The sequence below is a fragment of the Oncorhynchus kisutch genome, unplaced genomic scaffold, assembly GCF_002021735.2.
Source record: "Oncorhynchus kisutch isolate 150728-3 unplaced genomic scaffold, Okis_V2 Okis06b-Okis10b_hom, whole genome shotgun sequence".
Lineage (NCBI taxonomy): Eukaryota > Metazoa > Chordata > Actinopteri > Salmoniformes > Salmonidae > Oncorhynchus > Oncorhynchus kisutch.
Window position 1 is genome coordinate 21,016,361 of NW_022261983.1, and position 17,499 is coordinate 21,033,859.

The 17,499-nt window shown below is 44.8% G+C and overlaps 1 protein-coding gene across 1 annotated transcript in view; it reads right to left on the reverse strand.

Moving 5' to 3' along the window:
• Positions 1-17,499, reverse strand: part of LOC109886807 (unconventional myosin-XV-like) — a 202,711-nt gene that overhangs the window by 62,266 nt on the left and 122,946 nt on the right. Inside the window, exon 35 of the mRNA XM_031813775.1 lies at positions 13,642-13,765. Coding sequence (XP_031669635.1) covers positions 13,642-13,765 — 124 coding nt within the window. The remainder of the gene's footprint in view (positions 1-13,641; positions 13,766-17,499) is intronic.

Below are 17,499 nucleotides of genomic sequence, written 5' to 3' on the forward strand. Positions count from 1 at the left end.
ATGTTGTGTTGCTACCATGTTGTTGTTATGTTGTGCTGCTGCCATGTTGTTGTTGTGTTGTGTTGCTACCATGTTGTTGTTATGTTGTGTTGCTACCATGCTGTGTTGTCATGTTGTGTTGCTACCATGTTGTTGTCATGTTGTGTTGCTACCATGTTGTGCTGCTACCATGTTGTTGTCATGTTGTGTTGCTACCATGTTGTTGTTATGTTGTGTTGCTACCATGTTGTTGTCGTGTTGTGTTGCTACCATGTTGTTGTTATGTTGTGTTGCTACCATGTTGTTGTCATGTTGTGTTGCTACCATGCTGTTGTGTTGCTACCATGTTGTTGTTATGTTGTGTTGCTACCATGTTGTTGTTATGTTGTGATGCTACCATGCTGTGTTGTCATGTTGTGTTGCTACCATGTTGTTGAAATGTTGTGTTGCTACCATGTTGTTGTCATGTTGTGTTGCTACCATGTTGTGTTGCTACCATGTTGTGTTGCTGCCATGTTGTTGTCATGTTGTGTTGCTACCATGTTGTTGTTATGTTGTGTTGCTGCCATGTTATTGTTATGTTGTGTTGCTACCATGTTGTTGTCATGTTGTGTTGCTACCATGCTGTTGTGTTGCTACCATGTTGTTGTTATGTTGTGTTGCTACCATGTTGTTGTTATGTTGTGTTGCTACCATGCTGTGTTGCTACCATGTTGTTGTTATGTTGTGTTACTACCATGTTATGTTGCTACCATGTTGTTGTTATGTTGTGATGCTACCATGTTGTTTTTATGTTGTGATGCTACCATGTTGTTGTTATGTTGTGATGCTACCATGCTGTGTTGTTATGTTGTGTTGCTAACATGCTGTGTTGTCATGTTGTGGTGCTACCATGTTGTGTTGTCATGTTGTGTTGCTACCATGTTGTTGTTATGTTGTGTTGCTACCATGTTGTTGTTATGTTGTGATGCTACCATGCTGTGTTGTCATGTTGTGTTGCTACCATGTTGTTGTCATGTTGTGTTGCTACCATGCTGTGTTGTCATGTGTTGCTGCCTTGCTATGTTGTTGTCTTAGGTCTCTCTTTATGTAGTGTTGTCTCTCTTGTTGTGATGTGTGTTGTTGTCTTTAGGTCTCTCTTTATGTAGCGTTGTCTCTCTTGTTGTGATGTGTGTTGTTGTCTTTAGGTCTCTCTTTATGTAGTGTTGTCTCTCTTGTTGTGATGTGTGTTGTTGTCTGAGGTCTCTATGTAGTGTTGTCTCTCTTGTTGTGATGTGTGTTGTTGTCTTTAGGTCTCTCTTTATGTAGTGTTGTCTCTCTTGTTGTGATGTGTGTTGTTGTCTTTAGGTCTCTCTTTATGTAGTGTTGTCTCTCTTGTTGTGATGTGTGTTGTTGTCTGAGGTCTCTTTATGTAGTGTTGTCTCTCTTGTTGTGATGTGTGTTGTTGTCTTTAGGTCTCTCTTTATGTAGTGTTGTCTCTCTTGTTGTGATGTGTGTTGTTGTCTTTAGGTCTCTCTTTATGTAGTGTTGTCTCTCTTGTTGTGATGTGTGTTGTTGTCTTTAGGTCTCTCTTTATGTAGTGTTGTCTCTCTTGTTGTGATGTGTGTTTTTGTCTGAGGTCTCTTTATGTAGTGTTGTCTCTCTTGTTGCGATGTGTGTTGTTGTCTGAGGTCTCTTTTTATGTAGTGTTGTCTCTCTTGTTGTGATGTGTGTTGTTGTCTTTAGGTCTCTCTTTATGTAGTGTTGTCTCTCTTGTTGTGATGTGTGTTGTTGTCTTTAGGTCTCTCTTTATGTAGTGTTGTCTCTCTTGTTGTGATGTGTGTTGTTGTCTTTAGGTCTCTCTTTATGTAGTGTTGTCTCTCTTGTTGTGATGTGTGTTGTTGTCTGAGGTCTCTCTTTATGTAGTGTTGTCTCTCTTGTTGTGATGTGTGTTGTTGTCTGAGGTCTCTCTTTATGTAGTGTTGTCTCTCTTTATGTAGTGTTGTCTCTCTTGTTGTGATGTGTGTTGTTGTCTTTAGGTCTCTCTTTATGTAGTGTTGTCTCTCTTGTTGTGATGTGTGTTGTTGTCTGAGGTCTCTCTTTATGTAGTGTTGTCTCTCTTTATGTAGTGTTGTCTCTCTTGTTGTGATGTGTGTTGTTGTCTGAGGTCTCTCTTTATGTAGTGTTGTCTCTCTTGTTGTGATGTGTGTTGTTGTCTTTAGGTCTCTCTTTATGTAGTGTTGTCTCTCTTGTTGTGATGTGTGTTGTTGTCTGAGGTCTCTCTTTATGTAGTGTTGTCTCTCTTGTTGTGATGTGTGTTGTTGTCTGAGGTCTCTCTTTATGTAGTGTTGTCTCTCTTTATGTAGTGTTGTCTCTCTTGTTGTGATGTGTGTTGTTGTCTGAGGTCTCTCTTTATGTAGTGTTGTCTCTCTTGTTGTGATGTGTGTTGTTGTCTGAGGTCTCTCTTTATGTAGTGTTGTTTCTCTTTATGTAGTGTTGTCTCTCTTGTTGTGATGTGTGTTGTTGTCTTTAGGTCTCTCTTTATGTAGTGTTGTCTCTCTTGTTGTGATGTGTGTTGTTGTCTGAGGTCTCTCTTTATGTAGTGTTGTCTCTCTTTATGTAGTGTTGTCTCTCTTGTTGTGATGTGTGTTGTTGTCTGAGGTCTCTCTTTATGTAGTGTTGTCTCTCTTGTTGTGATGTGTGTTGTTGTCTTTAGGTCTCTCTTTATGTAGTGTTGTCTCTCTTGTTGTGATGTGTGTTGTTGTCTGAGGTCTCTCTTTATGTAGTGTTGTCTCTCTTGTTGTGATGTGTGTTGTTGTCTGAGGTCTCTCTTTATGTAGTGTTGTCTCTCTTTATGTAGTGTTGTCTCTCTTGTTGTGATGTGTGTTGTTGTCTGAGGTCTCTCTTATGTAGTGTTGTCTCTCTTGTTGTGATGTGTGTTGTTGTCTGAGGTCTCTCTTTATGTAGTGTTGTCTCTCTTGTTGTGATGTGTGTTGTTGTCTTTAGGTCTCTCTTTATGTAGTGTTGTCTCTCTTGTTGTGATGTGTGTTGTTGTCTTTAGGTCTCTCTTTATGTAGTGTTGTCTCTCTTGTTGTGATGTGTGTTGTTGTCTTTAGGTCTCTCTTTATGTAGTGTTGTCTCTCTTGTTGTGATGTGTGTTGTTGTCTGAGGTCTCTTTATGTAGTGTTGTCTCTCTTGTTGTGATGTGTGTTGTTGTCTGAGGTCTCTCTTTATGTAGTGTTGTCTCTCTTTATGTAGTGTTGTCTCTCTTGTTGTGATGTGTGTTGTTGTCTTTAGGTCTCTCTTTATGTAGTGTTGTCTCTCTTGTTGTGATGTGTGTTGTTGTCTGAGGTCTCTCTTTATGTAGTGTTGTCTCTCTTTATGTAGTGTTGTCTCTCTTGTTGTGATGTGTGTTGTTGTCTTTATGTCTCTCTTTATGTAGTGTTGTCTATCTTGTTGTGATCTGTGTTGTTGTCTTTAGGTCTCTCTTTATGTAGTGTTGTCTCTCTTGTTGTGATGTGTGTTGTTGTCTTTAGGTCTCTCTTTATGTAGTGTTGTCTCTCTTGTTGTGATGTGTGTTGTTGTCTGAGGTCTCTCTTTATGTAGTGTTGTCTCTCTTTATGTAGTGTTGTCTCTCTTGTTGTGATGTGTGTTGTTGTCTGAGGTCTCTCTTTATGTAGTGTTGTCTCTCTTGTTGTGATGTGTGTTGTTGTCTTTAGGTCTCTCTTTATGTAGTGTTGTCTCTCTTGTTGTGATGTGTGTTGTTGTCTGAGGTCTCTCTTTATGTAGTGTTGTCTCTCTTGTTGTGATGTGTGTTGTTGTCTGAGGTCTCTCTTTATGTAGTGTTGTCTCTCTTTATGTAGTGTTGTCTCTCTTGTTGTGATGTGTGTTGTTGTCTGAGGTCTCTCTTTATGTAGTGTTGTCTCTCTTGTTGTGATGTGTGTTGTTGTCTGAGGTCTCTCTTTATGTAGTGTTGTCTCTCTTTATGTAGTGTTGTCTCTCTTGTTGTGATGTGTGTTGTTGTCTTTAGGTCTCTCTTTATGTAGTGTTGTCTCTCTTGTTGTGATGTGTGTTGTTGTCTGAGGTCTCTCTTATGTAGTGTTGTCTCTCTTTATGTAGTGTTGTCTCTCTTGTTGTGATGTGTGTTGTTGTCTGAGGTCTCTCTTTATGTAGTGTTGTCTCTCTTGTTGTGATGTGTGTTGTTGTCTTTAGGTCTCTCTTTATGTAGTGTTGTCTCTCTTGTTGTGATGTGTGTTGTTGTCTGAGGTCTCTCTTTATGTAGTGTTGTCTCTCTTGTTGTGATGTGTGTTGTTGTCTGAGGTCTCTCTTTATGTAGTGTTGTCTCTCTTTATGTAGTGTTGTCTCTCTTGTTGTGATGTGTGTTGTTGTCTGAGGTCTCTCTTTATGTAGTGTTGTCTCTCTTGTTGTGATGTGTGTTGTTGTCTGAGGTCTCTCTTTATGTAGTGTTGTCTCTCTTGTTGTGATGTGTGTTGTTGTCTTTAGGTCTCTCTTTATGTAGTGTTGTCTCTCTTGTTGTGATGTGTGTTGTTGTCTGAGGTCTCTCTTTATGTAGTGTTGTCTCTCTTTATGTAGTGTTGTCTCTCTTGTTGTGATGTGTGTTGTTGTCTGAGGTCTCTCTTTATGTAGTGTTGTCTCTCTTGTTGTGATGTGTGTTGTTGTCTGAGGTCTCTCTTTATGTAGTGTTGTCTCTCTTGTTGTGATGTGTGTTGTTGTCTTTAGGTCTCTCTTTATGTAGTGTTGTCTCTCTTGTTGTGATGTGTGTTGTTGTCTGAGGTCTCTCTTTATGTAGTGTTGTCTCTCTTTATGTAGTGTTGTCTCTCTTGTTGTGATGTGTGTTGTTGTCTTTAGGTCTCTCTTTATGTAGTGTTGTCTCTCTTGTTGTGATGTGTGTTGTTGTCTGAGGTCTCTCTTTATGTAGTGTTGTCTCTCTTTATGTAGTGTTGTCTCTCTTGTTGTGATGTGTGTTGTTGTCTGAGGTCTCTCTTTATGTAGTGTTGTCTCTCTTGTTGTGATGTGTGTTGTTGTCTTTAGGTCTCTCTTTATGTAGTGTTGTCTCTCTTGTTGTGATGTGTGTTGTTGTCTGAGGTCTCTCTTTATGTAGTGTTGTCTCTCTTGTTGTGATGTGTGTTGTTGTCTGAGGTCTCTCTTTATGTAGTGTTGTCTCTCTTTATGTAGTGTTGTCTCTCTTGTTGTGATGTGTGTTGTTGTCTGAGGTCTCTCTTTATGTAGTGTTGTCTCTCTTGTTGTGATGTGTGTTGTTGTCTGAGGTCTCTCTTTATGTAGTGTTGTCTCTCTTTATGTAGTGTTGTCTCTCTTGTTGTGATGTGTGTTGTTGTCTTTAGGTCTCTCTTTATGTAGTGTTGTCTCTCTTGTTGTGATGTGTGTTGTTGTCTGAGGTCTCTCTTTATGTAGTGTTGTCTCTCTTTATGTAGTGTTGTCTCTCTTGTTGTGATGTGTGTTGTTGTCTGAGGTCTCTCTTTATGTAGTGTTGTCTCTCTTGTTGTGATGTGTGTTGTTGTCTTTAGGTCTCTCTTTATGTAGTGTTGTCTCTCTTGTTGTGATGTGTGTTGTTGTCTGAGGTCTCTCTTTATGTAGTGTTGTCTCTCTTTTTGTGATGTGTGTTGTTGTCTGAGGTCTCTCTTTATGTAGTGTTGTCTCTCTTTATGTAGTGTTGTCTCTCTTGTTGTGATGTGTGTTGTTGTCTGAGGTCTCTCTTTATGTAGTGTTGTCTCTCTTGTTGTGATGTGTGTTGTTGTCTGAGGTCTCTCTTTATGTAGTGTTGTCTCTCTTGTTGTGATGTGTGTTGTTGTCTTTAGGTCTCTCTTTATGTAGTGTTGTCTCTCTTGTTGTGATGTGTGTTGTTGTCTTTAGGTCTCTCTTTATGTAGTGTTGTCTCTCTTGTTGTGATGTGTGTTGTTGTCTTTAGGTCTCTCTTTATGTAGTGTTGTCTCTCTTGTTGTGATGTGTGTTTTTGTCTGAGGTCTCTTTATGTAGTGTTGTCTCTCTTGTTGCGATGTGTGTTGTTGTCTGAGGTCTCTTTTTATGTAGTGTTGTCTCTCTTGTTGTGATGTGTGTTGTTGTCTTTAGGTCTCTCTTTATGTAGTGTTGTCTCTCTTGTTGTGATGTGTGTTGTTGTCTTTAGGTCTCTCTTTATGTAGTGTTGTCTCTCTTGTTGTGATGTGTGTTGTTGTCTTTAGGTCTCTCTTTATGTAGTGTTGTCTCTCTTGTTGTGATGTGTGTTGTTGTCTGGGGTCTCTCTTTATGTAGTGTTGTCTCTCTTGTTGTGATGTGTGTTGTTGTCTGAGGTCTCTCTTTATGTAGTGTTGTCTCTCTTTATGTAGTGTTGTCTCTCTTGTTGTGATGTGTGTTGTCTTTAGGTCTCTCTTTATGTAGTGTTGTCTCTCTTGTTGTGATGTGTGTTGTTGTCTGAGGTCTCTCTTTATGTAGTGTTGTCTCTCTTTATGTAGTGTTGTCTCTCTTGTTGTGATGTGTGTTGTTGTCTTTAGGTCTCTCTTTATGTAGTGTTGTCTCTCTTGTTGTGATGTGTGTTGTTGTCTTTAGGTCTCTCTTTATGTAGTGTTGTCTCTCTTGTTGTGATGTGTGTTGTTGTCTTTAGGTCTCTCTTTATGTAGTGTTGTCTCTCTTGTTGTGATGTGTGTTGTTGTCTGAGGTCTCTCTTTATGTAGTGTTGTCTCTCTTTATGTAGTGTTGTCTCTCTTGTTGTGATGTGTGTTGTTGTCTGAGGTCTCTCTTTATGTAGTGTTGTCTCTCTTGTTGTGATGTGTGTTGTTGTCTTTAGGTCTCTCTTTATGTAGTGTTGTCTCTCTTGTTGTGATGTGTGTTGTTGTCTTTAGGTCTCTCTTTATGTAGTGTTGTCTCTCTTGTTGTGATGTGTGTTGTTGTCTGAGGTCTCTCTTTATGTAGTGTTGTCTCTCTTTATGTAGTGTTGTCTCTCTTGTTGTGATGTGTGTTGTTGTCTGAGGTCTCTCTTTATGTAGTGTTGTCTCTCTTGTTGTGATGTGTGTTGTTGTCTTTAGGTCTCTATGTAGTGTTGTCTCTCTTGTTGTGATGTGTGTTGTTGTCTTTAGGTCTCTCTTTATGTAGTGTTGTCTCTCTTGTTGTGATGTGTGTTGTTGTCTTTAGGTCTCTCTTTATGTAGTGTTGTCTCTCTTGTTGTGATGTGTGTTGTTGTCTGAGGTCTCTCTTTATGTAGTGTTGTCTCTCTTTATGTAGTGTTGTCTCTCTTGTTGTGATGTGTGTTGTTGTCTGAGGTCTCTCTTTATGTAGTGTTGTCTCTCTTGTTGTGATGTGTGTTGTCCTATATTTATATTTTACTTTTATTTAATTTTTTAAATCCCAGGCCCCCGTTCCCTCAGGAGGCCTTTCGCCTTTTTGGTCGTCATTGTAAATAAGAATTTGTTCTTAACTAACTTGGTTAAATAAACAACAACAAAACACAAACACACCCCACAGAGAGATGAACCTGGAGAAGAGTCCCCTAAGCAAGCTGGTCCTGGGGCTCTGTTCACAAACACACCCCCACAGAGAGATGAACCTGGAGAAGAGTCCCCTAAGCAAGCTGGTCCTGGGGCTCTGTTCACAAACACACCCCCACAGAGAGGTGAACCTGGAGAAGAGTCCCCTAAGCAAGCTGGTCTTGGGGCCCTGTTCACAAACACACCCCACAGAGAGATGAACCTGGAGAAGAGTCCCCTAAGCAAGCTGGTCTTGGGGCCCTGTTCACAAACACACCCCACAGAGAGATTAACCTGGAGAAGAGTCCCCTAAGCAAGCTGGTCCTGGGGCTCAGTTCACAAACACAAACATACCCTACAGAGCCCCAGGACAGCAGCACAATTAGACCCAATCAAATCAAAAACAAACCCTAACCCTATGAAAACAAAAAGATAATTATTTCCAATGTGTCAAGTAAATAACAAGAAAACAGAGCAAACTAGAATGACTGTGACTGACCCTAAACAGAGAGTACACAGTAGCCTGGCAGAATACCTGACCACTGTGACTGACCCTAAACAGAGAGTGGCAGAATACCTGACCACTGTGACTGACCCTAAACAGAGAGTACACAGTAGCCTGGCAGAATACCTGACCACTGTGACTGACCCTAAACAGAGAGTGGCAGAATACCTGACCACTGTGACTGACCCTAAACAGAGAGTGGCAGAATACCTGACCACTGTGACTGACCCTAAACAGAGAGTGGCAGAATACCTGACCACTGTGACTGACCCTAAACAGAGAGACACAGTGACAGAATACCTGACCACTGTGACTGACCCTAAACAGAGAGTGGCAGAATACCTGACCACTGTGACTGACCCTAAACAGAGAGACACAGTGGCAGAATACCTGACCACTGTGACTGACCCTAAACAGAGAGTGGCAGAATACCTGACCACTGTGACTGACCCTAAACAGAGAGACACAGTGGCAGAATACCTGACCACTGTGACTGACCCTAAACAGAGAGTGGCAGAATACCTGACCACTGTGACTGACCCTAAACAGAGAGACACAGTGACAGAATACCTGACCACTGTGACTGACCCTAAACAGAGAGTACACAGTGGCAGAATACCTGACCACTGTGACTGACCCTAAACAGAGAGTGGCAGAATACCTGACCACTGTGACTGACCCTAAACAGAGAGACACAGTGGCAGAATACCTGACCACTGTGACTGACCCTAAACAGAGAGACACAGTGGCAGAATACCTGACCACTGTGACTGACCCTAAACAGAGAGTACACAGTGGCAGAATACCTGACCACTGTGACTGACCCTACACAGAGAGTGGCAGAATACCTGACCACTGTGACTGACCCTAAACAGAGAGACACAGTGGCAGAATACCTGACCACTGTGACTGACCCTAAACAGAGAGTGGCAGAATACCTGACCACTGTGACTGACCCTAAACAGAGAGTGGCAGAATACCTGACCACTGTGACTGACCCTAAACAGAGAGACACAGTGGCAGAATACCTGACCACTGTGACTGACCCTAAACAGAGAGACACAGTGGCAGAATACCTGACCACTGTGACTGACCCTAAACAGAGAGACACAGTGGCAGAATACCTGACCACTGTGACTGACCCTACACAGAGAGACACAGTGGCAGAATACCTGACCACTGTGACTGACCCTAAACAGAGAGACACAGTGGCAGAATACCTGACCACTGTGACTGACCCTACACAGAGAGACACAGTGGCAGAATACCTGACCACTGTGACTGACCCTAAACAGAGAGACACAGTGGCAGAATACCTGACCACTGTGACTGACCCTACACAGAGAGACACAGTGGCAGAATACCTGACCACTGTGACTGACCCTACACAGAGAGACACAGTGGCAGAATACCTGACCACTGTGACTGACCCTAAACAGAGAGACACAGTGGCAGAATACCTGACCACTGTGACTGACCCTACACAGAGAGACACAGTGGCAGAATACCTGACCACTGTGACTGACCCTAAACAGAGAGACACAGTGGCAGAATACCTGACCACTGTGACTGACCCTACACAGAGAGACACAGTGGCAGAATACCTGACCACTGTGACTGACCCTACACAGAGAGACACAGTGGCAGAATACCTGACCACTGTGACTGACCCTAAACAGAGAGTACACAGTGGCAGAATACCTGACCACTGTGACTGACCCTACACAGAGAGACACAGTGGCAGAATACCTGACCACTGTGACTGACCCTACACAGAGAGACACAGCGGCAGAATACCTGACCACTGTGACTGACCCTAAACAGAGAGACACAGTGGCAGAATACCTGACCACTGTGACTGACCCTACACAGAGAGTGGTAGAATACCTGACCACTGTGACTGACCCTAAACAGAGAGACACAGTGGCAGAATACCTGACCATTGTGACTGACCCTAAACAGAGAGTGGTAGAATACCTGACCACTGTGACTGACCCTAAACAGAGAGACACAGTGGCAGAATACCTGACCACTGTGACTGACCCTAAACAGAGAGTACACAGCGGCAGAATACCTGACCACTGTGACTGACCCTAAACAGAGAGACACAGTGGCAGAATACCTGACCACTGTGACTGACCCTAAACAGAGAGACACAGTGGCAGAATACCTGACCACTGTGACTGACCCTAAACAGAGAGTGGTAGAATACCTGACCACTGTGACTGACCCTAAACAGAGAGACACAGTGGCAGAATACCTGACCACTGTGACTGACCCTAAACAGAGAGACACAGTGGCAGAATACCTGACCACTGTGACTGACCCTAAACAGAGAGACACAGTGGCAGAATACCTGACCACTGTGACTGACCCTAAACAGAGAGACACAGTGGCAGAATACCTGACCACTGTGACTGACCCTAAACAGAGAGACACAGTGGCAGAATACCTGACCACTGTGACTGACCCTAAACAGAGAGTGGTAGAATACCTGACCACTGTGACTGACCCTAAACAGAGAGACACAGTGGCAGAATACCTGACCACTGTGACTGACCCTAAACAGAGAGACACAGTGGCAGAATACCTGACCACTGTGACTGACCCTAAACAGAGAGTACACAGCGGCAGAATACCTGACCACTGTGACTGACCCTAAACAGAGAGACACAGTGGCAGAATACCTGACCACTGTGACTGACCCTAAACAGAGAGACACAGTGGCAGAATACCTGACCACTGTGACTGACCCTAAACAGAGAGTGGTAGAATACCTGACCACTGTGACTGACCCTAAACAGAGAGACACAGTGGCAGAATACCTGACCACTGTGACTGACCCTAAACAGAGAGACACAGTGGCAGAATACCTGACCACTGTGACTGACCCTAAACAGAGAGACACAGTGGCAGAATACCTGACCACTGTGACTGACCCTAAACAGAGAGGACACAGTGGCAGAATACCTGACCACTGTGACTGACCCTACACAGAGAGACACAGTGGCAGAATACCTGACCACTGTGACTGACCCTAAACAGAGAGACACAGTGGTAGAATACCTGACCACTGTGACTGACCCTAAACAGAGAGACACAGTGGCAGAATACCTGACCACTGTGACTGACCCTAAACAGAGAGACACAGTGGCAGAATACCTGACCACTGTGACTGACCCTAAACAGAGAGACACAGTGGCAGAATACCTGACCACTGTGACTGACCCTAAACAGAGAGACACAGTGGCAGAATACCTGACCACTGTGACTGACCCTAAACAGAGAGTACACAGCGGCAGAATACCTGACCACTGTGACTGACCCTAAACAGAGAGTACACAGCGGCAGAATACCTGACCACTGTGACTGACCCTAAACAGAGAGACACAGTGGCAGAATACCTGACCACTGTGACTGACCCTAAACAGAGAGACACAGTGGCAGAATACCTGACCACTGTGACTGACCCTAAACAGAGAGTACATAGGGGCAGAATACCTGACCACTGTGACTGACCCTAAACAGAGAGTACACAGCGGCAGAATACCTGACCACTGTGACTGACCCTAAACAGAGAGTGGCAGAATACCTGACCACTGTGACTGACCCTAAACAGAGAGTGGCAGAATACCTGACCACTGTGACTGACCCAAAACAGAGAGACACAGTGGCAGAATACCTGACCACTGTGACTGACCCTAAACAGAGAGACACAGTGGCAGAATACCTGACCACTGTGACTGACCCTAAACAGAGAGACACAGTGGCAGAATACCTGACCACTGTGACTGACCCTAAACAGAGAGACACAGTGACAGAATACCTGACCACTGTGACTGACCCTAAACAGAGAGACACAGTGGCAGAATACCTGACCACTGTGACTGACCCTAAACAGAGAGACACATTGGCAGAATACCTGACCACTGTGACTGACCCTAAACAGAGAGACACAGTGGCAGAATACCTGACCACTGTGACTGACCCTAAACAGAGAGACACAGTGGCAGAATACCTGACCAGTGTGACTGACCCTAAACAGAGAGACACAGTGGCAGAATACCTGACCACTGTGACTGACCCTAAACAGAGAGACACAGTGGCAGAATACCTGACCACTGTGACTGACCCTAAACAGAGAGACACAGTGGCAGAATACCTGACCACTGTGACTGACCCTAAACAGAGAGACACAGTGGCAGAATACCTGACCACTGTGACTGACCCTACACAGAGAGTACACAGCGGCAGAATACCTGACCACTGTGACTGACCCTAAACAGAGAGTACACAGTGGCAGAATACCTGACCACTGTGACTGACCCTAAACAGAGAGGACACAGTGGTAGAATACCTGACCACTGTGACTGACCCTACACAGAGAGACACAGTGGCAGAATACCTGACCACTGTGACTGACCCTAAACAGAGAGGACACAGTGGTAGAATACCTGACCACTGTGACTGACCCTACACAGAGAGACACAGCGGCAGAATACCTGACCACTGTGACTGACCCTACACAGAGAGACACAGCGGCAGAATACCTGACCACTGTGACTGACCCTACACAGAGAGACACAGCGGCAGAATACCTGACCACTGTGACTGACCCTACACAGAGAGTACACAGCGGCAGAATACCTGACCACTGTGACTGACCCAAAATTAAGGAAAGCTTTGACTATGTACAGACTCAGTGAGCATAGCCTTGTTATTGAGAAAGGCCGCCGTAGGCAGACATGGATCTCAGAAGACAGGCTATGTGCTCACTGCCCACAAAATGAGGTGGAAACTGAGCTGCACTTCCTAACCTCCTGCCCAATGTATGACCATATTAGAGAGACATATTTCCCTCAGATTACTCAGATACACAAAGAATTAGAAAACAAACCCAATCTACTGGGTGAAATACCACTGTTCCATCACAGCAGCAAGATGTGTGACCTGTTGCCACAAGAAAAGGGCAACCAGTGAAGAACAAACATCATTGTAAATACAACCCATATTTATGCTTATTTATTTTCCCTTTTGTTCTTTAACTATTTGAACATAAAAATGACATTTTAAATGTATTTATTTTTTGGTAACTTCTGTGAGTGTAATTTATATTGTTTATTTCACTTTGTTTATTATCTACTTCACATGCTTTGGCAATGTTAACATGTTTCCCATGACAACAAACCCTTTTTGCAGACAGACAGACCGAGAGAGAGAGAAAGAATTGGGGGGGGGGGGGGGACGGACGGACGGACGGACGGACGGACGGACGGACAGACAGACAGACAGACAGACAGACAGACAGACAGACAGACAGACAGACAGACAGACAGAGAAAGAAAGAATTGGGGAGCAGAAAGACAGACAGACAGACAGACAGACAGACAGACAGACAGACAGACAGACAGACAGACAGACAGACAGACAGACAGACAGACAGACAGACAGAGAAAGAAAGAAAGAATTGGGGAGCAGACAGACAGACAGACAGACAGACAGACAGACAGACAGACAGACAGACAGACAGACAGACAGACAGACAGACAGACAGACAGACAGACAGACAGACAGAGAAAGAAAGAATTGGGGAGCAGAAAGACAGACAGACAGACAGAGAAAGAAAGAATTGGGGAGCAGAAAGACAGACAGACAGACAGACAGACAGACAGACAGACCGACCTCCGGGCTGTAGTCCTGGGGGATATGGTCTGCTGGAGGGGGCCTGACCCCTCTCCTCCTCTCCTCCTCCTATTCCTCCTCCTCCCTTCATCCGGCCTGTCATACTGGCTGGCTTGTCCAGGTCCTGAGAGAGACGGAGAACAGTGTTGAGACTAAAACAGGCTGATGGACGGAGTGAGAGAGACAGAGGAAAGGACAGAGAGGAACAGAGAGGGAGGTCCGTAATTGGCCCAGTCATTGGAACTCTATCCTCCCTGGGTAATACCATACACACCCTAAGAGCTGCACACACAACCTTCTGCTCCCAATCCCCCAGACAGACACACAACCTTCTGCTCTGCTCCCAATCCCCCAGACAGACACACAACCTTCTGCTCTGCTCCCATCCCCCAGACAGACACACAACCTTCTGTTGCCAATCCCCCAGACAGACACACAACCTTCTGCTCTGCTCCCAATCCCCCAGATAGACACACAACCTTCTGCTCTGCTCTCAATCCCCCAGACAGACACACAACCTTCTGCTCTGCTCCCAATCCCCCAAACAGACACACAACCTTCTGCTCTGCTCCCAATCCCCCAGACAGACACACAACCTTCTGCTGCCAATCCCCCAGACAGACACACAACCTTCTGCTCTGCTCCCAATCCCCCAGACCGACACACAACCTTCTGCTGCCAATCCTCCAGACAGACACACAACCTTCTGCTCCCAATCCCCCAGACAGACACACAACCTTCTGCTCTGCTGCCAATCCCCCAGACAGACACATAACCTTCTGCTCTGCTCCCAATCCCCCAGACAGACACACAACCTTCTGCTCTACTCCCAATCCCCCAGACACACACACAACCTTCTGCTCTTAAACCCCAAGACAGACACTCAACCTTCTGCTCTGCTCCCAATCCCCCAGACAGACACACAACCTTCTGCTCTGCTCCCAATCCCCCAGACAGACACACAACCTTCTGCTCTGCTCCCAATCCCCCAGACAGACACACAACCTTCTGCTGCCAATCCCCCAGACAGACACACAACCTTCTTGCTCTGCTCCCAATCCCCCAGATAGACACACAACCTTCTGCTCCCAATCCCCCAGATAGACACACAACCTTCTGCTCTGCTCTCAATCCCCCAGACAGACACACAACCTTCTGCTCTGCTCCCAATCCCCCAAACAGACACACAACCTTCTGCTCTGCTCCCAATCCCCCAGACAGACACACAACCTTCTGCTGTCAATCCTCCAGACAGACACACAACCTTCTGCTCCCAATCCCCCAAACAGACACACAACCTTCTGCTCTGCTCCCAATCCCCCAGACAGACACACAACCTTCTGCTGTCAATCCTCCAGACAGACACACAACCTTCTGCTCCCAATCCCCCAGACAGACACACAACCTTCTGCTCTGCTCCCAATCCCCAAGACAGACACACAACCTTCTGCTCTGCTCCCAATCCTCCAGACAGACACACAACCTTCTGCTCTGCTCTCAATCCCCCAGACAGACACACACAACGTTCTGCTCTGCTCCCAATCCCCCAGACACACACACCACCTTCTGCTCTCAATCCCCCAGACAGACACACAACCTTCTGCTCTGCTGCCAATCCTCCAGACAGACACACAACCTTCTGCTGCCAATCCTCCAGACAGACACACAACCTTCTCCTCTGCTGCCAATCCCCCAGACAGACACACAACCTTCTGCTCTGCTCCCAATCCCCCAGACCGACACACAACCTTCTGCTCTGCTCCCAATCCCCCAGACAGACACACAACCTTCTGCTCTGCTCCCAATCCCCCAGACAGACACAAACATTGGGAGAATGTGAGCTAGTTCAGGGGTTAAGTGCCTTTATAGGTTATGTTGTGTTATGATGTGTTATGTTGTGTTATGTTGTGTTGTTATATGTTATGATGTGTTATGATGTGTTATGATGTGTTATATGTTATGATGTGTTATGATGTGTTATGATGTGTTATGTTATGATGTGTTATGTTATATGTTATGATGTGTTATGTTATGATGTGTTATGATGTGTTATGTTATGATGTGTTATGTTATGATGTGTTATGATGTGTTATGATGTATTATGATGTGTTATGATGTGTTATGTTATGATGTGTTATGATGTGTTATGATGTGTTATGATGTGTTATGATGTGTTATGTTATGATGTGTTATGATGTGTTATGATGTGTTATGATGTGTTATGATGTATTATGATGTATTATGATGTGTTATGATGTGTTATGATGTGTTATGATGTGTTATGATGTGTTATGTGTTATGTGTTATGATGTGTTATGATGTGTTATGATGTGTTATGATGTGTTATGATGTGTTATGATATGTTATGATGTATTATGATGTGTTATGATGTGTTATGATGTGTTATGATGTGTTATGTTATATGTTATGATGTGTTATGTTATATATGTTATGGCATTATCTGCCAAGAGAATTCTCTTCGATTATAATCACAGCCGTATATATCCCCCCCCAAGCAGACACATCGATGGCTCTGAACGAACTTTATTTAACTCTCTGCAAACTGGAAACAATTTATCCGGAGGCTGCATTCATTGTAGCTGGGGATTTTAACAAGGCTAATCTGAAAACAAGACTCCCTAAATTTTATCAGCATATCGATTGCACAACCAGGGGTGGAAAGACCTTGGATCATTGTTACTCTAACTTCCGCGACACATATAAGGCCCTGCCCCGCCCCCCTTTCGGAAAAGCTGACCACGACTCCATTTTGTTGATCCCTGCCTACAGACAGAAACTAAAACAAGAGGCTCCCACGCTGAGGTCTGTCCAACGCTGGTTCGACCAAGCTGACTCCACACTCCAAGACTGCTTCCATCACGTGGACTGGGACATGTTTCGTATTGCGTCAGATAACAACATTGACGAATACGCTGATTCGGTGTGCGAGTTCATTAGAACGTGCGTTGAAGATGTCGTTCCCATAGCAACGATTAAAACATTCCCTAACCAGAAACCGTGGATTGATGGCAGCATTCGTGTGAAACTGAAAGCGCGAACCACTGCTTTTAATCAGGGCAAGGTGTCTGGTAACATGACCGAATACAAACAGTGCAGCTATTCCCTCCGCAAGGCTATCAAACAAGCTAAGCGCCAGTACAGAGACAAAGTAGAATCTCAATTCAACGGCTCAGACACAAGAGGCATGTGGCAGGGTCTACAGTCAATCACGGACTACAGGAAGAAATCCAGCCCAGTCACGGACCAGGATGTCTTGCTCCCAGGCAGACTAAATAACTTTTTTGCCCGCTTTGAGGACAATACTGTGCCACTGACACGGCCTGCAACGAAAACATGCGGTCTCTCCTTCACTGCAGTCGAGGTGAGTAAGACATTTAAACGTGTTAACCCTCGCAAGGCTGCATGCCCAGACGGCATCCCCAGCCGCGCCCTCAGAGCATGCGCAGACCAGCTGGCCGGTGTGTTTACGGACATATTCAATCAATCCCTATACCAGTCTGCTGTTCCCACATGCTTCAAGAGGGCCACCATTGTTCCTGTTCCCAAGAAAGCTAAGGTAACTGAGCTAAACGACTACCGCCCCGTAGCACTCACATCCGTCATCATGAAGTGCTTTGAGAGACTAGTCAAGGACCATATCACCTCCACCCTACCTGACACCCTAGACCCACTCCAATTTGCTTACCGCCCAAATAGGTCCACAGACGATGCAATCTCAACCACACTGCACACTGCCCTAACCCATCTGGACAAGAGGAATACCTATGTGAGAATGCTGTTCATCGACTACAGCTCGGCATTCAACACCATAGTACCCTCCAAGCTCGTCATCAAGCT